The sequence below is a fragment of the Eptesicus fuscus genome, chromosome 19, assembly GCF_027574615.1.
Source record: "Eptesicus fuscus isolate TK198812 chromosome 19, DD_ASM_mEF_20220401, whole genome shotgun sequence".
Lineage (NCBI taxonomy): Eukaryota > Metazoa > Chordata > Mammalia > Chiroptera > Vespertilionidae > Eptesicus > Eptesicus fuscus.
In genome coordinates, this window is record NC_072491.1 from 54,868,260 (window position 1) to 54,895,158 (window position 26,899).

The 26,899-nt window shown below is 44.6% G+C and overlaps 1 protein-coding gene across 7 annotated transcripts in view; it reads left to right on the top strand.

Moving 5' to 3' along the window:
* The first annotated feature begins 1,196 nt into the window (after positions 1 to 1,196).
* The window catches only part of RIPK2 (receptor interacting serine/threonine kinase 2), a 48,488-nt gene continuing 22,785 nt past the window's right edge, over positions 1,197 to 26,899 (top strand). For all 7 annotated transcript variants that reach the window (XR_008554525.1, XM_054708224.1, XM_054708227.1 and 4 more), the window contains exons 1-5: positions 1,197 to 1,598; positions 5,851 to 6,004; positions 8,428 to 8,583; positions 25,272 to 25,429; positions 26,453 to 26,502. Coding sequence is in view for 6 of the 7 variants with exons in the window: in XM_054708224.1 (XP_054564199.1) it covers positions 1,426 to 1,598; positions 5,851 to 6,004; positions 8,428 to 8,583; positions 25,272 to 25,429; positions 26,453 to 26,502 (691 nt within the window). In the remaining variant the exon portion in view is untranslated. The remainder of the gene's footprint in view (positions 1,599 to 5,850; positions 6,005 to 8,427; positions 8,584 to 25,271; positions 25,430 to 26,452; positions 26,503 to 26,899) is intronic.

The window sequence follows — 26,899 nt, forward strand, 5'->3', positions numbered from 1 at the left end:
GAGTGAGTGAATGAGTGAATAAAGGAGTGAAGGAGTGAATGAAGGAGTGAAGGAGTGAATGAAGGAGTGAATACAGGAGTGAGTGAATGAGTGAATAAAGGAGTGATTGAGTGAATGAAGGAGTAAATGAAGGAGTGAAGGAGTGAATAAAGGAGTGAATACAGGAGTGAGTGAATGAGTGAATAAAGGAGTGAATGAGTGAATAAAGGAGTGAATGAGTGAATAAAGGAGTGAAGGAGTGAATGAAGGAGTGAAGGAGTGAATGAAGGAGTGAATACAGGAGTGAGTGAATGAGTGAATAAAGGAGTGATTGAGTGAATGAAGGAGTAAATGAAGGAGTGAAGGAGTGAATAAAGGAGTGAATACAGGAGTGAGTGAATGAGTGAATAAAGGAGTGAATGAGTGAATAAAGGAGTGAAGGAGTGAATAAAGGAGTGAAGGAGTGAAGGAGTGAATAAAGGAGTGAATGAGTGAATAAAGGAGTGAATGAGTGAATAAAGGAGTGAAGGAGTGAATGAAGGAGTGAATGAAGGAGTGAAGGAGTGAATGAAGGAGTGAATACAGGAGTGAGTGAATGAGTGAATAAAGGAGTGAAGGAGTGAATGAAGGAGTGACTGAGTGAATGAAGGAGTGAATAAAGGAGTGAGTGAAGGAGTGCAGCCGGGCTGACTGAGGCACCCCCGCCAGGCACCCCGGGACGGACACGGGCGCCCCTGAAACTAGGGCTGGAGGCCGTGCCGGCTGTGCCGCAGTGCGTCACTGAGGCGAGCGGCTCGGGGGCGACGGGTCCGCAGGCCAGGGGCTCAGGAGCGCGAGCCCGCCGCTCTCTCCCCTCCCCTCCCCTCCCCCACCGCAGACCCGGCGGGAGGCCACCCTGGGCTCGCGCTCCCTCGGGTGCGAGGCCACGTCAGCGCCGGAGCCTCCCGCACGGCTCGTCAGGCAGCGGAGCGGAGCGGACAGCGCGGCCCCACCGGGCAGGGGACCACTGGCGCCCGGCTCCTCCATGGCAGCGGGTGAGAAGCGCTAGAGGCGCGGGGGAGAGGAGCCGGGAGCAGCCAGGCGCGTGGGGGCGGGGCCCGCGGGGCGGGTGGGCGGGGCCGAGGAGGAGCCAGTGCGAGGGGCGGGGCCTGCGCGGGGCCGGAGGGCGGGGCTGGGGAGGAGCCAGCGGGGGGCGGGGCCTGCGCGGGGCCGGGGGCCGGACGGGATGCGGCGGGGCGGGGAGGAGGCGCCTCACCGCTGCGGCCGCTGGCCGCCAGTCTCAGTCCGGACTGCAGTCGGTGCGGCTCCGGAAAAGCGGCGGCGGGCGGCCGCGCGGGCATGGCCGACCTGGCGACCTAGTGCCCACCTGCAGCAGGAGGTCTGGCGGCCCGCAGGGCGGAGGCGGAGCCGGGCGTGGGCAGCGGGAGCGGCAGCGCGGCCGGAGCCATGAGCGCCGAGCCCATCTGCAGCGCGCTGCCCGCCGTGCCCTCCCACAAGCTCGCCGACCTGCGCTTCCTCAGCCGCGGCGCGTCCGGCACCGTGTCGTCCGCGCGCCACGCCGACTGGCGCGTGCAGGTGGCGGTGAAGCACCTGCACATCCACACGCCGCTGCTCGACAGGTAGGCGCCCCGCCCCCTCATGGCCGCGGCTGCGCTCCGGGCTGCGTGCCCCGGCGATGCGCCTGTCCGCCCCGCACTCAGCGCGAGCGCCGCGGGTGGCCCGGGTCGGGACGTCCGGGCGGGGCCCGCTGTGGCCGAGAGCGGCGCGGTCGCCGGCTGGACGGCAGCGGCTGTTCTCGCGGGAGAGCCCGCCCCGGGAAGGACTGAGTTTGCGCCGATGGCGGCCTGACCCGAGCTCCCGCGGCCGGACACGCGGGCCGCCTGGCTCGTCCCGCGACGCGCGTGCGGCTTCGGAGAAGCGGGAGGTGGTTCTGTCCCAGAGAGCGCTGCCACCGCGCACCGCCGGCCCCGCCTTGCTCTGGGGCCGGGCCCCGCCGAGCTCGCGGCCCGGAACCCCCGTCCCTGCCGGGCGGCCGGCTCCGACGGCGCCGGGGTGAGGCCTGCACGGCCCAGATCTCTCGGGAGGCCTGCGGCTCCCTGAGGCGGCGCCCTGCCGGCTCGCGCGGATCCCGGCCTCGCCAACGCTGGGTGCGGCCTGCTGTCGCCGGGCGTGATTCTGAGCGCGTTCGGGGCGAGTGTGCGGAGTCCCGCGGGCCCTGCGCGGGCGGGTGGAGCGCGGGGGTGTGGAATCGGCTCTGCGGGGGCGGGGGCTCCCGCGCCGCGGGCCGGTGAGGGCATTCTGAAGCAAACGGCGCCTGCGCTGCGGGTCTCCGTTAAAGCTTGTGCCACGTGGGGCCCAGGAGTGGAGAGGAAGTTCCCTTTCCTTACTCACTGACACTTCTCAGAACACTTGTCATCAGCTGGAGTTCTCCGTAAGTTCGTAGGAAACCAACTGTCGTCAAAGCAGCCATGCGACCGGTGAGGCCCGGCCTCACGAGCCTCTCCCCCACTTGCTGCCGGATGTGAGCAGCAGCGGAGCAGGTGCATGGTCCGAGCACGGATCTGGGGGGAGTAGGCAGCACATGGACTGGCCGGCTCCGGCCTGGATGATGTCTGCATGTGCCTTGGGGTCACTTGAAAGAAAACTAGTTGACGTTTAGGGATCGGTCAGCCCTCCATACCTGATTTCTGCCCCAGAGGGCCTTCCCGACTCTCCCAGCTCCTTATGAGTAGATGGGACTGCTGGGTTGCTCAAACACCCTGTAGACGCCATAATTGTTTTTTGGCTGGTAATTTTGGTGATATGTCTATAGAAGCTGTATTTCACAGTTTTATGTTTAAAAATGTAAAAACCTATTTTAAATTGTTTTGGCTTTTTCTGTTTTCCCACTCACTCAGAATTTCCAGAACCTGATGTTAAGAACCCCCTTCTTCTCTGATCACACACTGGAATGGAAAGAACACAGGCTGTAGAGTCCCGCCAGGGCAATTCAAATCTGGCTCCACCCTGCCCCTTGCTCTTGGTGTAACCTCTAGAAAAGTATGCGTCGGCTGGAGCCTCAGAGCCCTGAGTACAGTGGTAATGAGCCCAGTTTAGGGTGGTGTACTGGGACAGTGCCTGTGAAGTGGCTGACACACAGTAGGTCAGAGTAGAAGGAAGAAGACCTCATACCCATCCTGGGAGGAGGGCAGTGCCACACAGACTCCGACGCGTACTCCGTCTGTCTACGGGTCTTTCTCAGAGTGTCCAGGAGGCTCAGGTGCTGACGTCTCCCTGCCTGGTGCTGCCCGGTAACTGTTTTGTTGCGAACACAGAACTGTTTTAACTTAGGGAATGTAGGTTTAATTAAAACTGCTCTCACAAACTGATTTAATTGGCTGCTTCACGGTTTGGATATAAAGTGGCTGAAGAAAAGGGTGTGCCCTTTTCCAAATCTTCAATTTTAAACATGTAAATATATATATAATTAAAAACATAAATAACTAAGATTTTTTGCTTTATTTTTCTCTTTGTTTACTTTTAAAGCAGGCCTCATTATCTGGTCTGGAATGTCTGCTGCTTTTCTTATTGCAACAGCCATTCTTGCAGAGCTTGGTGAGACTCATCACCATCACTTACCTAGCAGGCTTCTCTTCTGTTAGCGCTGCTACCTACCCATTCATGCCGGGTGAAAACTGATGGCGTCTTCAATTCCTTTTTTCTTTTCTTTTCTTTTCTTTTTTCTTTTCTTTTCTTTTCTTTCTCTTCTTTCCCCCTTCTCTCTCCCTCCCCCTCCCCTCCCCTCCTCCTCCCCCTCCCCCTCTCTCTCCCTCTCCCTCTCCCTCTCCTTCTCCCTTTCCCTCTTCCCTCCCCCCTACCTCTTTCACCACAACAGCCTGGACATCCTAGTCAGCTGGTGGTTTTCTTTCCATCCCCACTGTGTCCTTTACAGTTTCAGACTTGCATTGCTTCACATCTTAACTAGTATCATAGCTAACGCCTGACTCAAGCTCTACCTCTTTCTGCTGATCCTCCATCCTGCTGCCAAGTGAATCCTAAAAGTTTGTTCTGCTTATGTCATTTCTCTGCTTAAAAACCTGCAGTCCCAACTCAGACTAGCAAATAGTGTCAATGCCCTCCTCCGGCTTTAGGACTCTGAGACATGGCCCTGCCGCCCTGGTCACCTCCACCCCTTCCAGGCTGCTGTGCGGCCTGATTCACAGGAAACAGCCCTCGCTCTCACTTCCTTGAATACATTTGGTGCTTGTCTGTTAAACCTCTCCTAAGGGCCAGGCGCTGGTCCAGCCCTGGGGATTCACAGATGAAAAGGCAAGGCCCCTCTCATCTTGGAGGCCACATGGGTCCTAGATGTCCTTTCTCCAAAGGTTGAGATTCTGTCCATTCGTAGTGTATTGAAATCCACGTCCCTGAAGACTGATGACTCCCGAGCCCACTGTTTCCTGTCTTCCTCTGGGTTCCCACGGTCCTCTATTTATTCATGTATTACGTGTGTGTGTTTGTGTCTATGTGGCACTAATCACATTCTGCCTTATATTTTAAGTTTTAAGTTTTTTAAATTCTTTACTTATTTTTAATTTTATTAATGAATAATTGCCTTATATTTTGTGTTTATTTTTCTTTTTAAATTTCCTTATTTTTAACTTTATTAATGAATAATTGGCAAATATAATTGATATAATTGTATACAATCATGTGCCACTTAATGACAGGGATACAGTATAAGAAGTGCATCCTTAGACGATTCTGTTGTCGTACGAACATCATAAAGACACTTACACAGACCTGGGGGCGCCTGCTGCTCCCGGGGCTGCGTGGCAGAGCCATAAGCTGTGCAGCGTGTCTCTGTGTAAAACAGCACAGGGTTAAACCTCAGGATGGCTGCAGGGTCACGAAGCCGTAGGGATTCTTCCGCTCCGTTATGATCGACAGGACCACCATCCTGTGTGGCCATGGACTGCATGTATGACTGGTATTTAAAGTACACTACATGATGATTTGACACACATGTATTGTGGAAAGGTTACCAAATCACGATAATTAACACATCCAAAGGCATACACTTGGCCAACAGGTATTTGAAAAGGTGTTCAGCATCACTTACCACCAGGAAAATGCAAATCAAAACCACAATGAATATTTATTTTTCTTTAAAAAGATTTCTGGGCAGCTTGAGAGCACAGACTATGTTCTTTCATCTTTATATTCTCCATAATGCTGGCACTTTTTATTCTTAATTAAGGTTCCATATTTACTTGTTTTATGTAGGAATAAGCAAATGGACCTGGACCCTCAGTCCCCCCGGGCATCTGTTAGAAGCACTCACCTGTTCTCAGTGTTCTCTTCCTGGGTCCCAGAGAATAATTCCTAAGTGGCATTGACCCTCATGCAACTAGTACCTAGTTATTTAAATCTACAACTTGAGATATCTTAATAGTCAGGATATTTGGGGAAATTTTACATGGTATGCAACTATAAATTTAATATAATCGAATCAAATCTGATCATCTTAATACAACATAAACTTAATAGTTTAATTAGTTCACACACCAATCGTTCTAATACTATAGACTTTGTAAACTTACCCATAGTGTTCTTTCCTTTTCCTAGGAAAGTATCATAATGATAGCCTAGGCGTAGCACTTTTTCCTGTCAGTGGCTTATACAAGTTATTTTGGTCTGTAAACAAACCTGTAGACTATACAGGGTAGGTGTTTTCCCTACTTTAAATATGATGAAACTAAAGGACAGAGAGTTGCATAATTTACAAGTCAAAAGCTAATTACTGAAAAAGTCCAGGCTAACTTAATATCATGGGCATGATAATTGTGTATTTTCCATTACTTTAAGATAATTTTGCTTTTTTTTCTTTAGTGAAAGAAATGATGTCTTAAGAGAAGCTGAAATTTTACACAAAGCTAGATTTAGTTACATTCTTCCAATTTTGGGAATTTGCAATGAGCCTGAATTTTTGGGAATAGTTACTGAATACATGCCAAATGGATCATTAAATGAACTCCTACATAGGGTAAGTATTATACATTTTCAGTGGCTGTAATTCTGTTAATGAAGCTATAAAGTGCTTTGGTTATTTTGGGATCAATATAGATGAATCAAAATAAGAATAATTAAAAACAACGCGGTGCTAAAGTTTCACCATCTATGGCTTCTTTTGTGTTGTTAAAAACAATGTGAAGTCAGGCCTTGTATGCTAAGGAGTCGAGGTTCTTTTGCTTAGGTTGCTGAGTTCTACACTGCATTCCAGTGTCCACGTGTATAATCAGGTAGGCATAAGAGAGAGAAAAGGTAAAGGGCACACTGCATGGTCCACTGTCAGGCCGGATTTTGTTTTATGTTGAAGACAACTTAGGATTCAAACTAAATGTCAGTAGTACCAGTTCATGAAATTCTCAATTACTAGGCCAAAGAAATCTATCTCTGAGTACCAGATACATTGGCTTTTCCATGACTGACAGTGGTGTGAGCAGTTACTTTTTTTCTCAAGGTGCCAGTTCCTCTGGCTTTGGTTGTGAATCCCGTCAGTAAACAAATTTGGGGATCCTTATTCTCAAAATATGTGTATGCATCTATGGTTGTTTGCTTGAGTTGATGTGATCTCCAACCTGCAGTTTCTCTTAAATCTTTTTAAAATGCTCAGTCTAGCCCTAGCTGGTTTGACTCAGTGGATAGAGCGTCAACCTGCGGACCCAAGGGTTCGGGTTCAATTCTAGTCAAGGGCACATGCCCGAGTTGTGTGCTCGGTCCCCAGTAGGGGGCGTGCAGGAGGCAGCTGATCAATGATTCTCTCATTGATGTTTCTATCTCTTCCCTCTTCCTTCGTCTCTGAAATCAATAAAAATATATTAAAAAACAACAACACTCAGTCTATTTAGCGAGGTTGGTTTAGTTACAAGTTGGTAATATGAAGTGTAAAATCCTAAATCCCTGTCCATCCGTGTTCTGCTGGGAGAAAGGGGCTGCTGCAGCACAGCCTCTGGGGGAGGGACCTCCTCTTTGCCTGGGACACAGCACGTTCTGTGTGGTGTGAGCATCTAGAGCAGGCTGGGCCAGTGTGAGGTGTGTGTGACCACCGCAGCCAAGATGCAAGTACTAATCCAGCACAACGTCTTTTTGAGAAAGAAGGAATTCTGGTGTTTACTTCCCACACCCAGCACCCAGTAGATGTCCTGGCAGCCAGGTCTGAGCCTCTAGAATTCTAGAGCCTCCACAGGGACTGCTAACTCCTGGAAGGAGCCATGACCAGAAGTTCCCATTTCACACATGTGCAGAGAGGACTTCTCCCTCCTGTCACCTACATAATTTTCAGAAAGTTACCTTTTGATGGAGTAAAAGATTCAGCCACTGAGTGGACGGGGCTCTGCGTATACCAGAGGAACTAATGTTCAACATGAGGATTGGTGTTTCTTTGGTTTGCTGTATTGCGTTACTAGGGAGTTTGTCTTGAAGCGCCCTTCCCCGCCCTCATGAAAGATTACTGAAATAAGTCAGAATACAATGTCAGCACAAAGTATTTTGACCCACGTTCATGCCAGGTGATCACTGAACTATAAGCTGGTCCGTTTGCGGAAAAAAGATCTCAGAACGGTTTGGAGCTTTCAGTAGAAGCATACTGCTTCCTGTCGTGTGGAAACATATGCCCAGTGGCATGGTGCCTGATGATTCCCTGGAGAATCTTCCCCAGATGTCTGATTTTTCTGAGTGTACTCATTTTCCTAAGGTTCTGCATTAAAATTTTAAGTTCAGAATTTATTTAATGAAAGTTCAAATGGATGTCACTTGTAAGTACCAAGAAATATAAAACATTGCTTTAAATGCCTGTATTATATATGCTTTATAAATAAAGATGAACTTTGTCTCCTTCATAAAAGCAAAATTCAAGGCTAATTTTTCAAGTTGAAATGGAAATAAATTAATTATATTAGTAAAAGTGTGAAATATTAATGCTTAGTCAATAAATATAATATGGTCATACTTTTTAATAGATACAATGATTAATTTTATATTAATCAGAAAATTAAAACATTAATTTGAATAAATGGCTTGGTATGTACTAGAAACAAATTATGTTTGTGCACAGGCTACTGATATAAGCCATAAAATGGGGAGGTGGGTGTGGGTATGTGTGTCCGTGTGTGAGTGTTACATAGATTAAAAAGTAATTGAAACTGTGTCAACTGAAAAAAGAAGAACCAATATCATGTAGTTACATTACCAATATAGACTAAAAGGGAATAAGTATCAGTACTATAAAGTTATTTTCTCTAAAGAGTAAGGGAAAGAGGACACAGTGATGTTACTATGTTAAATAAATGAGCATATGTTTTGACTTAGTTTATGCTGTATTTCTTACGGAATATTTAATTTCCTAAGTGTGAATGAATGGAAATTTGGCCACTGACTTTGGTTTTGTGTCTTCTTGCATATATGAAGAAAACGGAATATCCAGAAGTCGCCTGGCCGCTGAGATTCCGCATCCTGCATGAAATCGCCCTGGGCGTGAACTACCTGCATAATATGAACCCTCCTCTTCTGCATCATGACCTGAAGACTCAGAATATCTTATTGGATAATGAATTTCATGTTAAGGTCATTACTTTTTTTTAAGTTGTGTGCATCTTGTGATTAATAGCTTTGAAAAGACGTTAGTAATTTTTTCACCTGGCCAAATGAATCTCTCTCCCTTTTCCATGGCCCTATTACACTACAGAGATAGACCCATTACAGCACAAAATACAAAATGATTACATTCTTGACTGAAATTGTGGAGCACACCTTTTTTAACTTTCATTTTGAATTTGTTATAGATTCATACTAAGTTTCCAAGATAATGCAGAGAGGTCCCATGTGCCCTTTACTCATTTTCTGCCAATGGTTGCATCACACATAATGACAGTACAATTTCAAGATCAAGAATTTGGCGTTGGTACGAGGACATATGTAGGTCTGTGTCACTTGATCACCTGTGCTCAGTCCCCACACCATAGAGAGCACTCATGCTGCTCCTTCCAGCCACACCCCTCCCTGCCCTGCACCACCCCTGGCCCTGGAAACCACCCATCTGCTTTCCATCTCTTCCATCTCATCATTTGGAGGATGCTTTATAAATAGAATCATAGTGTGGGATATGTTGAGATTGGCTTTGTTTACTTAGCATAATGCCTTTGAGATCCATCCAAGTTGTTACTTCCATTAGTAATTGTTCTTTGTTTATTGCTAAAGAGTATCCCACAGTATGGGAATATCCCCTTGTTTATTCACCTGTTGAGAGACATTGGTCATTCCAGTCTTTGGCAATTACTAGAAAGTTCCCACAAAAACTCCTGTACAACTTTTTGAATGAACATTAATTTTCATTCCTCTAGGATAGATGCCCAACTGCTTGGTCACATGGTAAGAGTACGTTTAGCTTTTTAAGATCTATTTTATCCAACTACTTTGCATCCGAGTGGCTGCACCATTTTATATTCCGCCAGCAATGCGTCCTAAGACCCAGCTTTTCCACTTCCTCACCAGCATTTGGAGTTACCACCAGTTTTTATTTTGGCTGTTCTGATAAATGTATTGTAACAGCTCATTGTGGTCTTAATTTGCATATTCTTCTTCTTTTTTTTTAATTTCTTTATTGATTAAGGTATCACATATTTGTCCTCATCCCCCCATTCCCATCCCACCCGCCTCCCCACACTTCCCCCCACCCCCCTGTTGTCCTTAACTGCCGGTTAGGCTCATATGCCTGCACACAAGTCCTTTGGTTGATCTCCCCCTTTACCTCCACCCTTCCCTACCCTCCCCCCGAGGCCCGACAGTCTGATCCATGCCTCCTTGTTTCTGGGTCTGTTCTTGTTCATCAGTCTATGTTGTTCATCATTTCCCCTAGATGAGTGAGATCATGTGCTATTAGAAATACACTTATAAGAACCGAAAATGAGACAAGCAATAATGGTTATGGTGACAGGCAAATGAATCGGTCTGTAGTGAGTTTCTTTCTGGGCCAACAGTTCTTTTGAGACCCAATTTCAATGTCCAACAGTTCCTTATGTGTACATGACAGCAATGATATTACAGTTCTGGATGGTGGACAAATGGTGGCAATTCAGGTCCGACTCTCTCTAGTTTGGTCCTGGGCAATCTGCAGTGATGCACAGCTGCTGACTGCTAGTATGGCAAGGCCACATCAGCATCTTCCGTCTCTGGACTGCTTCTCTTCTGTCTTCATGGCTGGAGTAGTCCTGTCGATTCCTCTCTTGCTGGAATCCACATGGTCTCGGAGTTGTTTTCTGAAAATATACAAACATATTCTCGACCAAAAGTTAATAAAGGAATATTTTCTATAAATTTGACTGGGGATCCTTTTTCAATTTTGCATCTTCTTAATAGCTAATGATGAGCACCCTCTCATGTGCTATGTGTCATCTATGTACCTTTTCAGTGAAATGCTATGTCTGAAGCCATTTTCTAATGGGATTTTTGAGGTTTTCTTTACTGTCAGTTTTGAGAGTTCTATGTGTTTTCTTGATATGAGTCCTTCATCAGATATGTAGTTTGCAAATATTTTCTCCTGGTCCATAGCTTGTTCTTTTCATTCTTTTTTTTATTAAGGTATTATATGTGTACATATCTTACCATTGCCCCCCCCCACCCCACTCCCATACCTGCCCTCACCCCCCAGAGTTTTGCGTACATTGGTTGTGCTTATATGCATGCATACAAGTCCTTTGGTTGATCTCTTATCTCCCCCACCTCTCCCTAACCTTCCCGCTGTAATTTGACAGTCTGTCTGATGCTTTACTGTCTCTGTGTCTATGTTTTTGTTCATCGGTTTATAATGTTCTTTATTATCCATAGATGAGTGAGGTCATGTGGTATTTTTCTTTCATTGACTGGCTTATTTCACTTAGCATAATGTTCTCCAATTCCATCCAGGTTGCTGCAAATGGTAAGAATTCCTTCTTTTTTATGGCAGCATAGTATTCCATTGTGTAGATGTACCATAGTTTTCTGATCCAGTCATCTGCTGACGGGCACCTAGGCTGTTTCCAAATCTTAGTTATTGTAAATTGTGCTGCTATGAACATAGGGGTGCATATATCCTTTCTGATTGGTATTTCTAGTTTCTTAGGATATATTCCTAGGAGTGGGATTACTGGGTCAAATGGCAGTTCCATTTTCAGTTTTTTGAGGAAACTCCATACTGTTCTCCACAGTGGCTGCACCAGTCTGCATTCCCACCAGCAGTGCACGAGGGCTCCTTTTTCTCCGCATCCTCGCCAACACTTGTTGTTTGTTGATTTGTTGATGATAGCCATTCTGACAGGTGTGAGATGGTACCGCATTGTCGTTTTGATTTGCATCTCTCGGATAATTAGTAACTTTGAGCATGTTTTCATGTGTCTCTTGGCCTTCCTTCTGTCTTCTTTTGAAAAGATTCTATTTAGGTCCGTTGCTCATTTTTTTATTGGATCAGTTATCTTCCTTTTATTAAGTGGTATAAGGTGCCTATAGATGTTGGAGATTAATCCTTTATCAGTGATAACATTTGCAAATATGTTCTCCCATACAGTGGGCTTTCTTGTTGTTTTGTTGATGGTTTCTTTTGCTGTAAAAAAGCTTTTTATTTTGATGTAGTCCCATTTGTTTATTTTCTCTTTAGCTTCCATTGCCCTAGGGGCAGTGTCAGAGAAGAAGTTCTTTCGGCATATGTCTGAGATTTTGCTGCCTGTGGATTCCTCTATTATTTTTATGGTTTCCTGTCGTATGTTTAAGTCCTGTATCCACTTTGAGTTTATTTTTGTGTGTGGTATAAGTTGGTGATCTAGTTTCATTTTTTTTTTTCCATGTATCTCTCCAATTTTCCCAACACCATTTATTGAAGAGACTGTCTTGACTCCATTGTATGTTCATGCCTCCTTTGTCAAATATTAATTGAGCATAGTGGTTTCGGTCGATATCTGGATTCTCTATTCTATTTCATTGATCTATATGTCTGTTCTTGTGCCAGTACCAGGCTGTTTTGAGAACAGTGGCTTTGTAATACAGCTTGAAATCTGGTATTAAGATCCCTCCTACTTTGTTCTTCTTTCTCAGGATTGCTGTGGCTATTTGGGGTCTTTTTTTATTCCAGATGAATTTTTGGAGAATTCTTTCTAGGTCTGTGAAATACGCCGTTGGTATTTTAATGGGAAGTGCATTGAATCTATAGATTGCTTTGGGTAGTATGGACATTTTGATGATGTTGATTCTACCAATCCATGAACATGGTATGTTCTTCCATCTGTTTACATCTTCCTCTATCTCTTTTTTCAGTGTCCTGTAGTTTTCCGCGTATAGGTCTTTTACCTCCTTAGTTAAGTTTATTCCTAGATATCTTAATATTGTTGGTGCGATGGTAAATGGGATTGCTTTTTTAGTCTCTCTTTCTGTAAGTTCACTCTTGGTGTATAGAAAGGCCATAGATTTCTTGGCATTAATTTTGTATCCTGCTACATTGCCAAATTCATTTACTAAGTCTATTAGTTTTTTGATGGAGTCTTTCGGGTTTTTTATGTACAATATCATGTCATCTGCAAATAAGGATAGATTTACTTCCTCTTTTCCAATTTGGATGCCTTTTATTTCTTCTTCTTGTCTAATTGCAATGGCTAATACTTCCAGTACTATGTCAAACAGGAGTGGTGAGAATGGGCATCCCTGTCTTGTTCCTGTTCTTAGGGGAAATGGTTTTAGTTTTTGCCCATTGAGTATGATGTTTGCTGTGGGTTTATCATATATAGCTTTTATTATGTTGAGGTATGATCCTTCTATTCCCACCTTGTTGAGAGTTTTTATCAAGAAAGGGTGTTGGATTTTGTCAAATGCTTTTTCTGCATCAATGGATATGACTATGTGATCTTTTATCTCTCAATTTGTTTATGTGATGTGTCACGTTTATTGATTTGCGGATATTGTACCATCCTTGCATTCCTGGAATAAATCCTACTTGGTCATGGTGTATGATCTTTCTGATATACTGCTGGAGCCGATTCGCTAGAATTTTGTTGAGGATTTTGGCATCTGTTGGCCTGTAATTCTCTTTCATTGTGCTGTCTTTATCTGGTTTTGGTATTAGGGTGATACTGGCTACATAGAAGGAGCTTGGAAGTGTTCCTTCCTCTTGAATTTTTTGGAATAGTCTGAGGAGGATAGGTTTTAGTTCTTCCTTGAATGTTTGGTAAAACTCTCCTGTGAAGCCGTCTGGTCCTGGGCTTTTGTTTGCCAGAAGCTTTTTGATGACTGCTTCAATTTCTTCCATAGTTACTGGCCTATTGAGCTGTTTAGATTCTTCCTGATTGAGTTTTGGAAGGTTATATTTTTCTAGGAAGATGTCCATTTCCTCCAGGTTGTCCAGTTTGTTGGAATAGAGTTGTTCATCATATTTTTTAACAATCCTTTGTATTTCTGTGGGGTCTGTTGTTATTTCACCTCTTTCATTTCTGATTTTGTTTATTTGGGTCCTCTCTCTTTGCTTCTTGGTGTGCCTGGCTAGAGGTTCATCAATCTTGTTTATCCTTTCAAAGAACCAGCTCTTGGTTTTGTTGATCTTTTGTATTGTTTCTTTGGTCTCTATGTCGTTTATCTCTGCTCTGATCTTTATTATTTCCTTCCTTCTTCTTACACTGGGCTTTTCTTGTTGCTCTTTTTCTAACTCTTTGAGTTGTAGGGTTAGGTAATTTTATTACCATTGTTTCTTGTTTTTTGCAGTAGGCTTGTAGAGCTATGAATTTCCCTATCAAGACTGCTTTCACTGTGTCCCATAGATTTTGGATTGTTGTGTTTTCATTATCATTTGTTTCCATGATGTTTTTTATTTCTTCCTTGATCTCTCTGGTAACCCAGTCATTGTTTAATAGCATGCTGTTTAGTCTCCATGTGTTGAGAATGGGCATCCCTGTCTTGGGTTGTTTTTATTGTAGTTGACTTCCAGTTTTATGCCACTGTGATCTGAGAAGATGCTTGATATGATTTCTATCTTCTTGAATTTGAAGAGACTTTGCCTATGTCCCAACATATGGTCTATCTTTGAAAATGACCCATGTGCACTTGAGAAGAATGTATATTCTGTGGCTTTGGGGTGAAATGTTCTGAAGATGTCAATTAATTCCATCTGGTCTAGTGAGTCATTTAGGATTGATGTTTCTTTGCTGATTTTTTGTTTAGTGGATTTTTCAATGGTGATATTGGGGTATTAAAGTATCCTGCTATGATTATATTGCTGTTAATCTCTCCCTTGATATCCTCCAGGAGTTTTCTTATGTATTTAGGTGCTCCTGTATTGGGTGCGTATGTTAACCAGAGTTATTTCTTCTTGTTGGGTTGTTCCCTTTAGTATTATGAAGTGGCTGTCCTTATCTTTTGTTATGTTCTTCACTTTGAGATCTAATTTGTCAGATATAAGTATTGCTACCCCAGCTTTTTTTCTCATTTCCATTCGTCTGGAAAACCTTTTTCCATCCCTTCACCCTCAGTCTCTGTGTGTCTTTTTTTCTGAGGTGGGTTTCTTGTAGAAAGCCGATATATGGGTCATGTTTTCTTATCCAATCTGTTACCCTATGTCTTTTGGTTGGGGCATTTAATCCATTTATATTTAAAGTTATTATTGATAGGTACTTATTTGTCGACATTTTTATTCTTTACCTCTGTGTGTTCCTTCTTTGCTTCCTATTTCAATTTTTTTTTTTTTTTTTTTTACTGCAGACCCTTTAGCATTTCTTGCATTGCTGGTTTGGTGGTGATACATTCCCTTAGTCCTTTTTTGTCTGTGAAGCTCCTGATTTCACCGTCAATTTTGATTGATAGCCTTGTTGGGTACAGTATTCTTGGATTAAGACCTTTCCTTTGCATGACTTTGTATATTTCATTCCATTCCCTCTGGCCTGGTGAGTTTCTGTTGAGAAATCAGTTGCTAGTCTGATGATGGTTCCTTTGTATGTAACTTTCTGTCTCTCTCTGGCCGCTTTTAAGATTCTTACTTTGTCGTTGGTGTTTGCCAATTTAATTATAATGTGCCTTGGTGTCGGTCTTTTGGGGTTCATTTTGCTTGAGACTCTGTGGGCTTCTTGGATTTGTGTGGGGTTTTCTTCCCTATATCAGGGAATTTTTCTGTCATTATTTCTTCACAGAGGTTTTCTATTCCTTGCTCAGTTTCCTTTCCTTCTGGAACGCCTATTATGCGGATGTTGTTATGTTTCCTGTTGTCCCAAAGTTCTCTTAGGCTCTCCTTCTGCTTTTTAATTCTTTTTTCTAGAAGCTGCTCTACTTGGGTATTTTTTTCCATCTTGTCTTCCAGCTCACTGATGCAGTCCTCTGCTTCTTCTAGTCTACTCTTGATGCTTTCTATTGAGTTCTTTACAGCAGCGATGTCATTTTTCATTTCTTCTTGGTTCTTCATTTCCTCTTGGTTCTTACTCATATTGTCAAATTTGTCTTCCATTCTTTTCAGCCAACTTATGACCATTTCTCTGAATTCTTTCTCTGATAGGTCGCTTGCCTCTATTTCATTTACTTCCTTTTCTGGTGATGCCTGCTTTTCTTTCATATGCGGGCTGTTTCTTTGTCTCCCCATGGTTTCTCTTCTCCGGATGTCTGGTTACGTAGTTCTCTCTCTCCTGCGTTGATTTAACCTTTTGCACTCAGATGTTGAGTGTGACTCGACACGGTTAGCATTAGAATAAAGGAATAGAGAAAAAAGCAAGCGAGTGCAAAGGGTTAAAGGCACAAAATACAACACAACCAGGTACAACACACAAGGCACTGAACAGAAATGTATTCACGATGTTAATTACCCCCAATAAAGGTGACCACCAGAGAAAGGCAAATTAGGGGATAGGAGAGAAAGAAGAAGAGTAGAAAGAAAGAAAAAAAATGAGTGTCAAATGAAATTGGGATAAGAGAAAAAAAAAGTAAGAGAGACAAGAATGAGACTAAGAGAGAAAAGGGGAACAAACTATATATATGGGGAGAAAACTCCAATGAACAACCACTAAACCCAGCAAATGCCAGCAAGTACCTGGAGATTAATGAAAACTGCAACACCAACTAATATTAAGTGAGGCAAGGGAAAACAGAAGTAAAAAACAAAGCAAACAAAAACAAAAAAAGAATAAGCAAAACACTCTCACAAAAAAGCATAAAAATTCAATATAATCAACATTCAAGCAAACAAACACAAAAGGACAGAGAGAAAAACAAATGTTGGATAGTGAAGAGAGAGGTGTGTATGGACTTGGAGCAGGGGATTGGAGATTAGATATATAAGTAGGGTGAAATTTTAGCAGGGGGTAAACAGAAAGAATAGGGAAAATCTAAAGCAGGAAATGGTTAAGATAAACAGGACACCAAAAGGGGAAAGGTTAGGAAGAGAGTGATGGCATAAAGGTAGAGTTGAGATAGGGTAAAACGATGCTAAAGGAAAGATGAAAATAGAAGGTAGAACACTAATCCCAAAGTAAAATAAAGAGAAAATAAAATGACACTTTAAAAAAATAAAGGTAAAATAGTAGTAGTAATAATACCGATTGAAAATAAAAAGGTAATCATTAAAAAGGTAAAATCAATTAAGGAAAAAAATAGTTTCTTAAGTAAAAGATGCAAAAAATGAAACTAAAAAAAATAAAAAATAAATAAAATGTGCAGTAGTGAAGGTCATTCACCTCCTCTATTGTTCTGTTTGGCACGCCTGTTTCCCAGTCAGGACAGTATTGCAGTTCCCTGCGTTCCACTGCTCCTCAGTGTTGTAAGCCAGTCCTGATTTTTAGGCAGGCTGTGTCTTAATTTCCCGTATTCCTTTATTTTTGATTACACAAGAGTCAGTTTGTGATTCAGCCCCTGGGTGGCAGTGTTTCTGGATTAACTTCCGGGTCTCTATGGCCTCTCTAGCCTGTACTTAGATCCTGCTTTCCCTGTGGCACTCAATACTGGTTTGTGGAAGTGGGCTGCCCCAGCGCTGGCTCTCTGATGGTCGCTCCCCGCTCCGATCCCCAGGTTCCAGAAAAACAACTTCCCCTACCGTCTCCCAGGGCACCCCCACCTGGGTGATCCTGTGTATTGGGCTTAGCAATCAGAAGCAGAGAAAGCCCATGTGTGCGTACAGTGGGTCTGCGCGCAAGTCTAAGCAGCCTGCACTCCTTTGCTATTCCTAGGCTGTCCCTCCACGTCAGATCAAAATGGGTTATTTTTAGAGATCCCTTCTGTTAGCAGCTCTGAGGACCCCCTTCCACATTCATGGATCACGCCAGCCCCAACAGCCACGGATTTTTCTAGGCACAGACTTCCCCGGTCCTCCAGCTCCTGCAAAGCGCGCATTTCTCTCTCCCGCCAGACCAGAGATCTCACTTTATCCCAGGCGAAATCTGACCTTTCCGTGGTGGAGTGAAGAGCTCCTTTGAAGCTGCATGTTTGTGCCAATTGGGGACCGGTGTTCTGGGGCTCACAGCTGTTCAGTGGTCGCCACAGTTGTGGATTTTCAGGCTTCCAATAAGATCCACTTTCCCTTTTAAGATGGCGCAGTTTCCGCGTCCGAGCCCGTAGCTCCGGGTGAGGACCCCGCCGCAGTGGGGGCTGCCAGGTCAGGGGAACCCCATCCAGCAGTCCCCCACCTTCTCCTGGAGTTTAGCTGTCCTTTAACTTGCTAACAAACACTCCCCATGCGACCCTCAGCTGTTCTTTCTTTCTGCTCCAGGACAAGGCTCGGAACACGTCTGTCTATTCTGCCGCCATTTTTCTCTCCTATCTCTTTTCATTCTTTAAGCAGGTTCTTTCACAAAGCAAAATTTTTCATTTGATGAAGTTCAACTTACCATGTTTTTCTTTTAGGATCATGCTTTCGTTGTCATGACTAAGCGCTCTTCAGCAAGCATAGGTATTGAAGATTTTCTTCTAGGTTATCTTCTAAAAGTTGTATCATTTTATGCTTTTGAGTTAAATTTTTTACTTTGAATTAACTTTGTATAAAGGAAAAGATGTAGGCATCTAAAGGCAGCAGATGTAGGGATTTCAATTACCCTTCTTAATACTAAATGTAGCTCTTTTTTATATAATATTTTGCTACATTTCTTACAATAATATATGTGATTAAAGATTGTTGTAAATATCAAAAATGTTCAAACAAATAACTAATAGGGAAATTGGAACAATAGAAAAATTAGTACAAAAAATGTAAGAAAATTTAAGTGAAAAATAAACCTTTACTGACAGCACTTCCTCAGCCTTGCTAGAAAGAGAGACTAGTCGATGACATCAGTTAGGGAACCCTGCTTCAGCCCCTGCAGCCTCACTGCAGCCATCTCTAGCCCCCAGGGAAGTTATCCCGTGACGGGAGTCTCAACATCCAACCTGGAATGACTGACATTTTCTTATGTGATCAACCAACACTCCCCCCCCCTGCTGCTTCTGCCCACGGGCTCCAGTTCTGCCTCTACAGGACAGCCTTGCCCCTATTTGAGGATGGCTATCGCTCTGCCCTCAGACTCCCTGCTACCACCCCTAGCTTTTCAACCAGTTTCCTTCTACCCTGGATTGAATCCCAGGTGCTATCTAGATGAATCTGTGTTTCAGTCACTCTTAAATTTTGATCCTCAGAACTGAACAAAATACTCTCCATTGTAGAATTGAAGGGAAGTGTCCCTTACCCTAGTCCTAAAGACATTACTTAACAGTTCCTTAATAATTTATTAGCTTTGGGGGAGCAGCCATATCACCACAGGCAGGTTGGGGTCAGTGTCAACAGAAAGCCCTGAGAGGTTCTTCCTTTCATGTATTACCACTCAAGCCACATCTCCGTAGCATGTGCTCTACAGAGTACATCCTGGACATCAGAGCTTGGTCTTGTTAAGCCTGGGCGGTCACTTTACCCTTGAGGGCCTTTCTGAAAGCTGTCTCTGTATTCCAAGGGTTGCGATTTGTTTCCCAGCTTTGTGTTATCCTAAAATTTAATTAGCCTGTTTTTTGTGTCGAGTCATGATTAATGTTAATGGCGCAGAGCTCTATCAGAGCTGCACTACGCGGCGCTAAGAACTCCCTCAGGTCCCGTCAGTCAGCACTGCTGGGGAATGATCCTGTTCGTTTGGAGTAACCCTAAGAGCACTGGTGTGCACCCACTTGTCCCCATTTTGTCCGTAGAATATATGACTGTTTCCTAGACACCCGCAGGCTCCTTCCTGTCTGCAGCCTCATTTTCAGGCCCCTTCCCCTCGTGCCTCCATTTCAGCTTCTCCACAGTGGTTTCCACCATCTGACACACACTTTTATTAATATGCTCACTGGCCATCTCCCCCAGTTGGCATGTGAGCCCCAAGAAGACATAAATGCAGTCTCTTTTGCGAACTGCCATATAGAAGGATTCGGTAAATATCTGCTGAATGACCAAAGGAGTGACTTCCAGATCTCTGTACCAGAGAGGCCTGCCAGCTTGCGGTCAAGGATGCTGTTATTAAGCACTTTGGAACGTTTTGTGATATACAACTTGCTTTCACATTGACGCTGTCTGTAGTAACACTTAGGAAGGAGGAATGGAGTCCGCATTCTTTCCTTCAGTGAGCAGTCCTGTGAGCGCTGTGCTTCGGGGACTGTCCACGCGCGGCACAGCAGTAGCCTGAGGTCTGAAATTGACTGCTGGTTTCCGTTTAACTTCTGTTTTTCATGAATTCTTGCTGGCTCTTTCATTAATTTCTCATAGAGTATCCGTTTTATAAAATTTTCTAAAATTTTTAAACCAGGGCTTAAGGATAGTCTCCCGCCAGTATGTAGACTTGTGAAATCAATAATATTTTTCCTTTTGAAAAATCAGAATGACTTTCACTTTTCTCATATGCTATCCCACAAAGAACACTGATGGTACTGGGAAGTATTTGAAAATTCTCAAGAACCTGAAGTGTATGTAAAATACCTAAGACTTGCATTTTATAACCCTTTCAACCTCCTTGGACTTGGCTTTCTGTGTCTCAGTCCAGAGAAAACAGAAGCAAAGTAACAGGCGATCATCTTTCTCTTCTTCATTGATCAGTAGAGCACCCTTGGTCTCTCTTTGATATGAATAGAATGTTTAAATAGTTTGGCTTAATGTATTTTTGTAAATTTTAATTAACTGTAGCACATACAGATAGAACTGTGACTATTCTTATAAATTAGCAACATTCTCTTGTATGTAACTGTGTGTCTTCACTGTTTATTTTATACATGTCCCTTAAAAGCAAAAAGTCAGCCTGACCAGCGTGGCTCAGTGGCTGAGTGTCGACCCATGACCCATGAAGTCATAGTTCCATTCCCAGTCAGGGCACTTGCCTAGTTGCAGGCTTGATCCCCAGTAGGGGGTGTGTAAGAGGCAGCCAGTAATGATTCTCATCATTGATATTTCTGTCTCCCTCTCCCTCTCCCTTCCTCTCTGAAATCAATAAAACCATATTTTTTTGAAAAAGCAAAAATTCCTGCCCTGTCCATGCTTAGTGGTTAGAGCATCAGCCCAAGGACAAAAGAGTCACAGGTTTGATTCCCAGTGAAGGACACATACCTGGGTGGCAGATTCGATCCCCAGCCTGGGTCAGGGCACCTGCAGAAGGCAACCAATCAATGTGTCCCTCTCACATCAACATTTCTCTCTCTCTCTCTCTGTCTCTCCCTCCCTCCCTTCCACTCTCGAAAAATCAATGGAAAAAATATCCTCGGGTGAGGATTAAAAATATATATATACAATAAAAGTAAAAATTCATCATGACTCACAAAAATGTAAGAATTATCAATCTACTTATCTTCTTGGAAGGACCTTTAAATGAAGTGCAAAGCATCTGTAAAAGTACTTAATAAAATTAAATGTAAATTTACACCGTTTTACAGATTTTTTAAGTACGATTTCTTACTGGAATGCTAACCAGAAACATAGTATCTAAAAGAAAAATGTTGAAGTATGAGAAGAACCAAGATGGCGGCATAGATAAAATGCCTGTACTCGCTGCCTCCCACAACCCATCAAAATTACAACTGAATTACAACAACAAAATTACAACAGAACAACCATCATTCAGAACCACCTGAAAGCTGGCTGAATGGAAGTCCTACAACTAGAGAAGTAAAGAAGAAAGCAGACTGAGACTGGTAGGAGGCAGAGGCGTGGAATGGGCTGATCTGATACCCATGTGTGTGCCATTTCTTTAATCGGGAGGGAGATCATCTCATTGGAGGCCTCCCTTGAGCAAGGGGTCCGAGCCCCACACCAGCCCCCCAGGCCAGGGCTCCAGAGCTGGAAAGAGAAGTCCCTGTGACTTTAGGCTGTAAAACCAGCGGGGATTGTGGCTGAGGGACACGGAGGCCTTCTTCCAGACACGTATTCTTTCAGGGATCATTGTTCTTGTGCTGGGACCTCCCCTATCACAGGGCTGACTAGCAACCATATGGGAGTCTCCATCAGCCTAGAGCACACTGTTTGCTCTGCCCTTGGGAGTCCCTGAGACCCCGTCCTATCCAATTCACAGGCCCACCCAAGCTGTTTAGAGCAGCTTTTCTATATGAATGGCCCGTCCTGGCTCAGGCTTCAGACTTTGCTAAAATTTCTTAAGCTGCAGCTGGTGACAGTGTACCCCAAAAATCAATAAAAGGCCCAAGACCTGCCACTAGCAGCAGCCTACCTTGCTGTACAGCTGGGTCTCACCTGGGCACCTCCAAACCCAATACAGACTGCAAATAGCAACCATCTGCAGATCCCTCTGTGGCTCCTGCCAGGTAGTGGCTGACTTTGTACCTCCCTGGAGGCCCCAGAGCCAATGCACCCATAGATAGTTTCAGACCATAGCAGATTACAACTCTACACAGCCACAAGGGGCAGACTCAGTGAGCACCAAAGCCCCACTGAAGCAAGGCCTGCTCCATAGGGGTGTCTCCTGCACAGCAGCTCTCCCACTGTAGTCGCAGCTGGTCCTCACAGCCAGTTGGCCTGGAGGTCAATCCCTCCCAGTGATGCCAGCAGCAATCAAGGCTCAACTACAACAAAACTGTGCACACGGCCTACACAGGGTCATACCTAGAGTGCCCAGCTCAGGTGATTGGGGAGGCTGAGCCACTGGGCCCTACAGGACACCTACTACACAAGGCCACTCTACCAACTCCAGGAGACATAGCAGCTCTACCTACTACATAGAAACAAACACAGGGAAACAACCAAAATGTGGAGACAAACATGTCACAAATGAAAGAAATGGAAGCAAGCAGACTACTGGATACAGAGTTCAAAACCATAGTTATAAGGTTACTCAAGGTTCTTCATGAGACTTTCAAGGATCTTAGTGAGAATACCAAAGACATGAAAAAGAGCAGTCAGAAATTAAGCATACAGTAACCAAAATAAAGAATAATCTACAGGGATCCAACAGTAGAGTAGAGGATGCTGAGGATCAAGTCAACGATTTATAATACGAGGAAGCACAAAACACCTAATCAGAAGAGTTAAAAAAAAAAGTTTCCAAAAGTATGAAGATAGTGTAAGGACCCTCTTGGACAACTTCAAGTGTACCAACATCCGAATTTTGGGGGTGCCAGAAGGAAAAGAGAGAGAGCACAATAGTGAAAACTTTGAAGAAATAATGACAGAAAACTTCCCCCACCTGGTGAAAGAAATAGACTTATAAGCCCAGGAAGCACAGAGAACTCAAACCAAGAGGAACCCAAAGAGGACCACACCAAGACACATCATAATTAAAATGCAAAGGGTAAAGACAGAAAGAGAATCTTAAAAGCAGCAAGAGAAAAACAGTTAGTTACCTACAAGGAAGCACCCATACGATTGTCAGCTGATTTCTCAACAGAAACTATGCAGGCCAGACAGGAATGGCAAGAAATATTCAAAGTGATGAGTAGCAAGAACCTACAACCAAGATTACACTACCCAGCAAAACTATCATTCAGAATGGAAGGTCAGATAAAGTGCTTCACTGATAAGAAAAAGCTAAAGGAGTTCATCACTGCCAAATCAGTATTATATGAACTGCTGAAAGGTATTCTTTAAGAAGAGGAAGAGACAAAAACTATGAACAGTAAGATGGCAACAAATACCTATCAACAATTAAATCTAAAAATCAAAATAAACAAATAAATCTAATGCACAAAATAAACTGGTGAATAAAGTAAAAGCAGAAGCATGGACAGACTGACAAATCTCAGAAGGAAGTGGGGAGGGGGTCAGGGAGAGATTAACCAAAGATCTTACCTATGGACACAGACCGTAAGGTGGTGAAGGGGTGGGGTGGGGGAGGACATCTGTAATACTCTCAACAATACATATTTTTTCAAAGAAAACAAAAATGTTTACTACTAATTAAGCTCAATTGAGACTTTGCCACTTTAAAAAGTATACATTCCATTTGGTTTTCTGTTGGTCAGGTGTCCGTTAGGGGGTCTTAGATACAAATGAAGCAGTGAAGGCGTCTTTGAAAGTAAAGTGTATGTGTCTGCGGTTCTGTCTGTCCTCCCAGGAGCCAGAGCACTCAGGGGCTTCCTCGCAGCTTGTTTGCCTCGCGCAGAAGGACAGTGTGGGAAGGAGGGGGCCGGGCCGGTAGGCTGTCGGGATGGTGGCTGTTGGCATGAGTCGTGTATTTTCACGTTTAGTTTGAGAAGAAAACCTTTAGCTTGGAAATGCATGCGGAGATCCTGTGTGGGGGCGCCGCTGCTCTGCCTGCATGGCTGAGGGGTCATCAGGCCGCGCGGAGCTGCGTTCCCCCCATCGCGCTCCCCTTTTCCTTCTGCGGGAGACCCAGCCTACGAGCCTTGCCTTTCGTCTGGGACTCTGTGTGACAGGAAGGGAGACGCCTGGGCCCGTGTGAAAGCCACACTCAACCAGCAGGAGCGAGGACCCTGGCCGTCTGCAGGCCCGGTGGGAAAGACAAAGGGGGCCGTGTGTGCCTAGAGGGGCGACAGGAAGCACGCTCAGGCTGCTTGCTCCCACCCCACCCAGGCCAACACAGGGAGGGCTCAGGGATAAATGAGGGCTCAGGGATAAATGAGGCTACACCCTAACTTTTTAGCACTTTTCTCTCTGACGAGGATAAACTTGACTGTCCTAGAATGCTTCTGACCCTGCAGGTGGCGCCGGGAGTGGTGTTTTGCCTTCAGAGGTGGAGGGAGGAGCAGGTTCAGTGCCGGGTGGGGGGTTGAGTGGGATGCGCACCCTGGAGCCCTCACACCCAGAGCCTTGGCCTGAGCCTGGCTCTGTGACTGGTTACTGTGTGAACAGAGCAACCTTCAGGGATGCAGTCCGGTGAGGAGCACCTCAGCAATGCCTGCTCAGCCCGTTTAGTTCCCTCTGTACAACCCCATGCTACACAGAATTATCACTCCCGGCCACAGACGGGTCATCGAGGCTCAGAGAAATGTTAACACTTGCTCTTGTCCCACCCCTCCCTCTTTGGAGTGGGACCATGTTATATCTCAGATTCCTCTACACACTGAACAAAAGACTTCTTCTGTTAAAACTAGTGAAAATACAGGCGTCAGACAGCAGGCACAGTGGTATCCTGGCTGCAGCTGCCCCCTGCTCCTGGGAGCTCCGCAGGGTCGGGTCTGAAGACACAGCGATGCTGCAAGGCCACAGCCTCTCGCCCACTGAGCTTGTGTCTGTTCTTACCGTTTGTCTTCCATTTTTAAAAAATAAGGTACCTTTTAAATACTGAGTTGTCAGATAGAGTGTAACACATGCAGGGGATTTACTAGCAGATGAGACTGAAGGACAGCAGAAGCACGGGCTCGGTCCGTGGCGATTCCTTAGGTGCGCGTTGGCGTGGACATAAGTGCTTTATGTGCCGATGACACTGCTGCCCGCAGACAGTGGTTCCTGTGAGAGGAGCATAAATCATAGAGTAACAGACTGTGTACTACAGGGATTCTGCTTTTCTCAAATGCAAGGATGCTATTTTTAGAGCGTTATAAATAACATGTAAGCCTGAGGGATAACTTGAGTGACGCTCCCATGCGATGAGGAGGTTAGCTCTGTGAGCTGCAGGTGGGTTGGAAAAGCACATGCTGTGAAGCTGCTTGTCAGAAACAGCGTGTGCACGCACTCAGAACACAGGGAAACGCTCCCTTTCCTCTCCAGAAGCCTGCCTTTCAAACCTGTGGTACTGTGCTAAACTCCATCGGTGTTACTGGGCCCGGCACTACGGAATCCAAGAACCTAGTGGGGTGTGTAGAAATAAAATGTTAATGTATATAATATTGTTTAAAGAGAACATCTTTAAATTCGATCCCTGACTCTTCCATCACAGATCGCAGATTTTGGCTTATCGAAGTGGCGCCTGATGTCCCTGTCACAGTCACGGAATAGTAAGGCTGCCCCAGAAGGCGGGACCATCATCTACATGCCGCCCGAAAACTACGAGCCGGGGCAGAAGGCAAGGGCCAGCGTCAAGCACGACATATACAGGTGCGGCGCTGCTTGCTCAGAGCTCGCCGCTGAGAGCCGGAGCGAGCAGTCAGCATTGGGAAGGGTGATCTTCATTCTTTCCCACGTGTGGGAAACAGGAGAGCCCACGTGTGGGGAAACAGGAGAGCCCACGTGTGGGGAAACAGGAGAGCCCACGTGTGGGGAAACAGGAGAGCCCACGTGTGGGGAAACAGGAGAGCCCACGGTGATGCTGACAAGTGTTTCTGAATTTAACGACGCCTTGCTTTAAGCCACATTGAGATCCTTGAAGACATTTTGAAGCGCATCTATTGTCCTGTCCATTTATAATGTAATGCTCCAGGGTTTTATCACTAAAATGTGACTTTGATGTAGGCGGGGGAGGGGACACTACCCAAAAAAGCAGAACAAAGTCCATACAGAAAGGACAGCCTTTTTTTATTGCTCTTTATTTTGTGTGAATAATAAAATCCTGTAATTAGAGGGTATAGCTTATCTAGGTGTTTAAGAATGATTATTAAATGGTCCATAAGTTATTTATGCATATAACTTCAAGTTTTTAGAACAGTAACTTTCTGATTTTTCAAATTAAGACTAATTCCATTTCTTTTTTTCTTTTTTTTTAAATCCGTACCCGAGGATATTTTTCCATTGATTTTTAGGGAGAGTGGAAGAGACAGGGAGAAATATCGATGTGAGAGAAACGCATCAATTGGTTGCCTCCTGCACATGCCCCAACCAGGGCCCAGCAGGAAGGAGCCTGCAGCTGAGGTGTGTGCCCTTGACCAGAATCGAACCCAGGACCCTTCGGTCTGCAGGGTGATGCTCTATCCACTGAGCCAAACTGGCCAGGGCAAGATGAATTCCCTTTCAAAACAAACTGAATATTCATCATCTTGGTTGTATATGCTGATTCTTAATACAGCAGCTCACTACCTTGTCACTTTCCAAAGCAGTATCTCCCCGGTCAGCTTTTAGATTTGATGTTCCAGTTTACCATGCGGGCTGGTTTGTAATCTGCTGTGTACATTTTATATTCAACAGCTATGCAGTCATCATGTGGGAAGTCTTATCCAGAAAACAGCCTTTTGAGGGTGAGTGTGCGCTGACCTCCTCCTCAGTGATGTCCTGCTGGTGAGCCACATGCAGAAGCTCTGCGGCTCATCTGCATTAAGTCTGCCCCCGTCCATTCTGTGGAAAACACGCTAAAAAAGACATAACTCACCGTGAACCCAGTGTACACTGAGCAGCAGACTAGGTTCAGAGTCAGGAAAATCAGATGCTCATTCTTGCTCTGACAGTAATTAGTTCTATCATCAAGCTATTAAATTTCTTGAGCCTTCAGTTTGTTCTCTGTAAAATGAGAATTTGTAATTCCTATTCCTAAGATTTATTCCAGCTATAAAACTGTTCCTTTGAAAATTTAATTAGTGCTCCCATATAAAGACCAGAAAACACTAAAGAATAATTCTTAAATTTTCTGAAAAGATT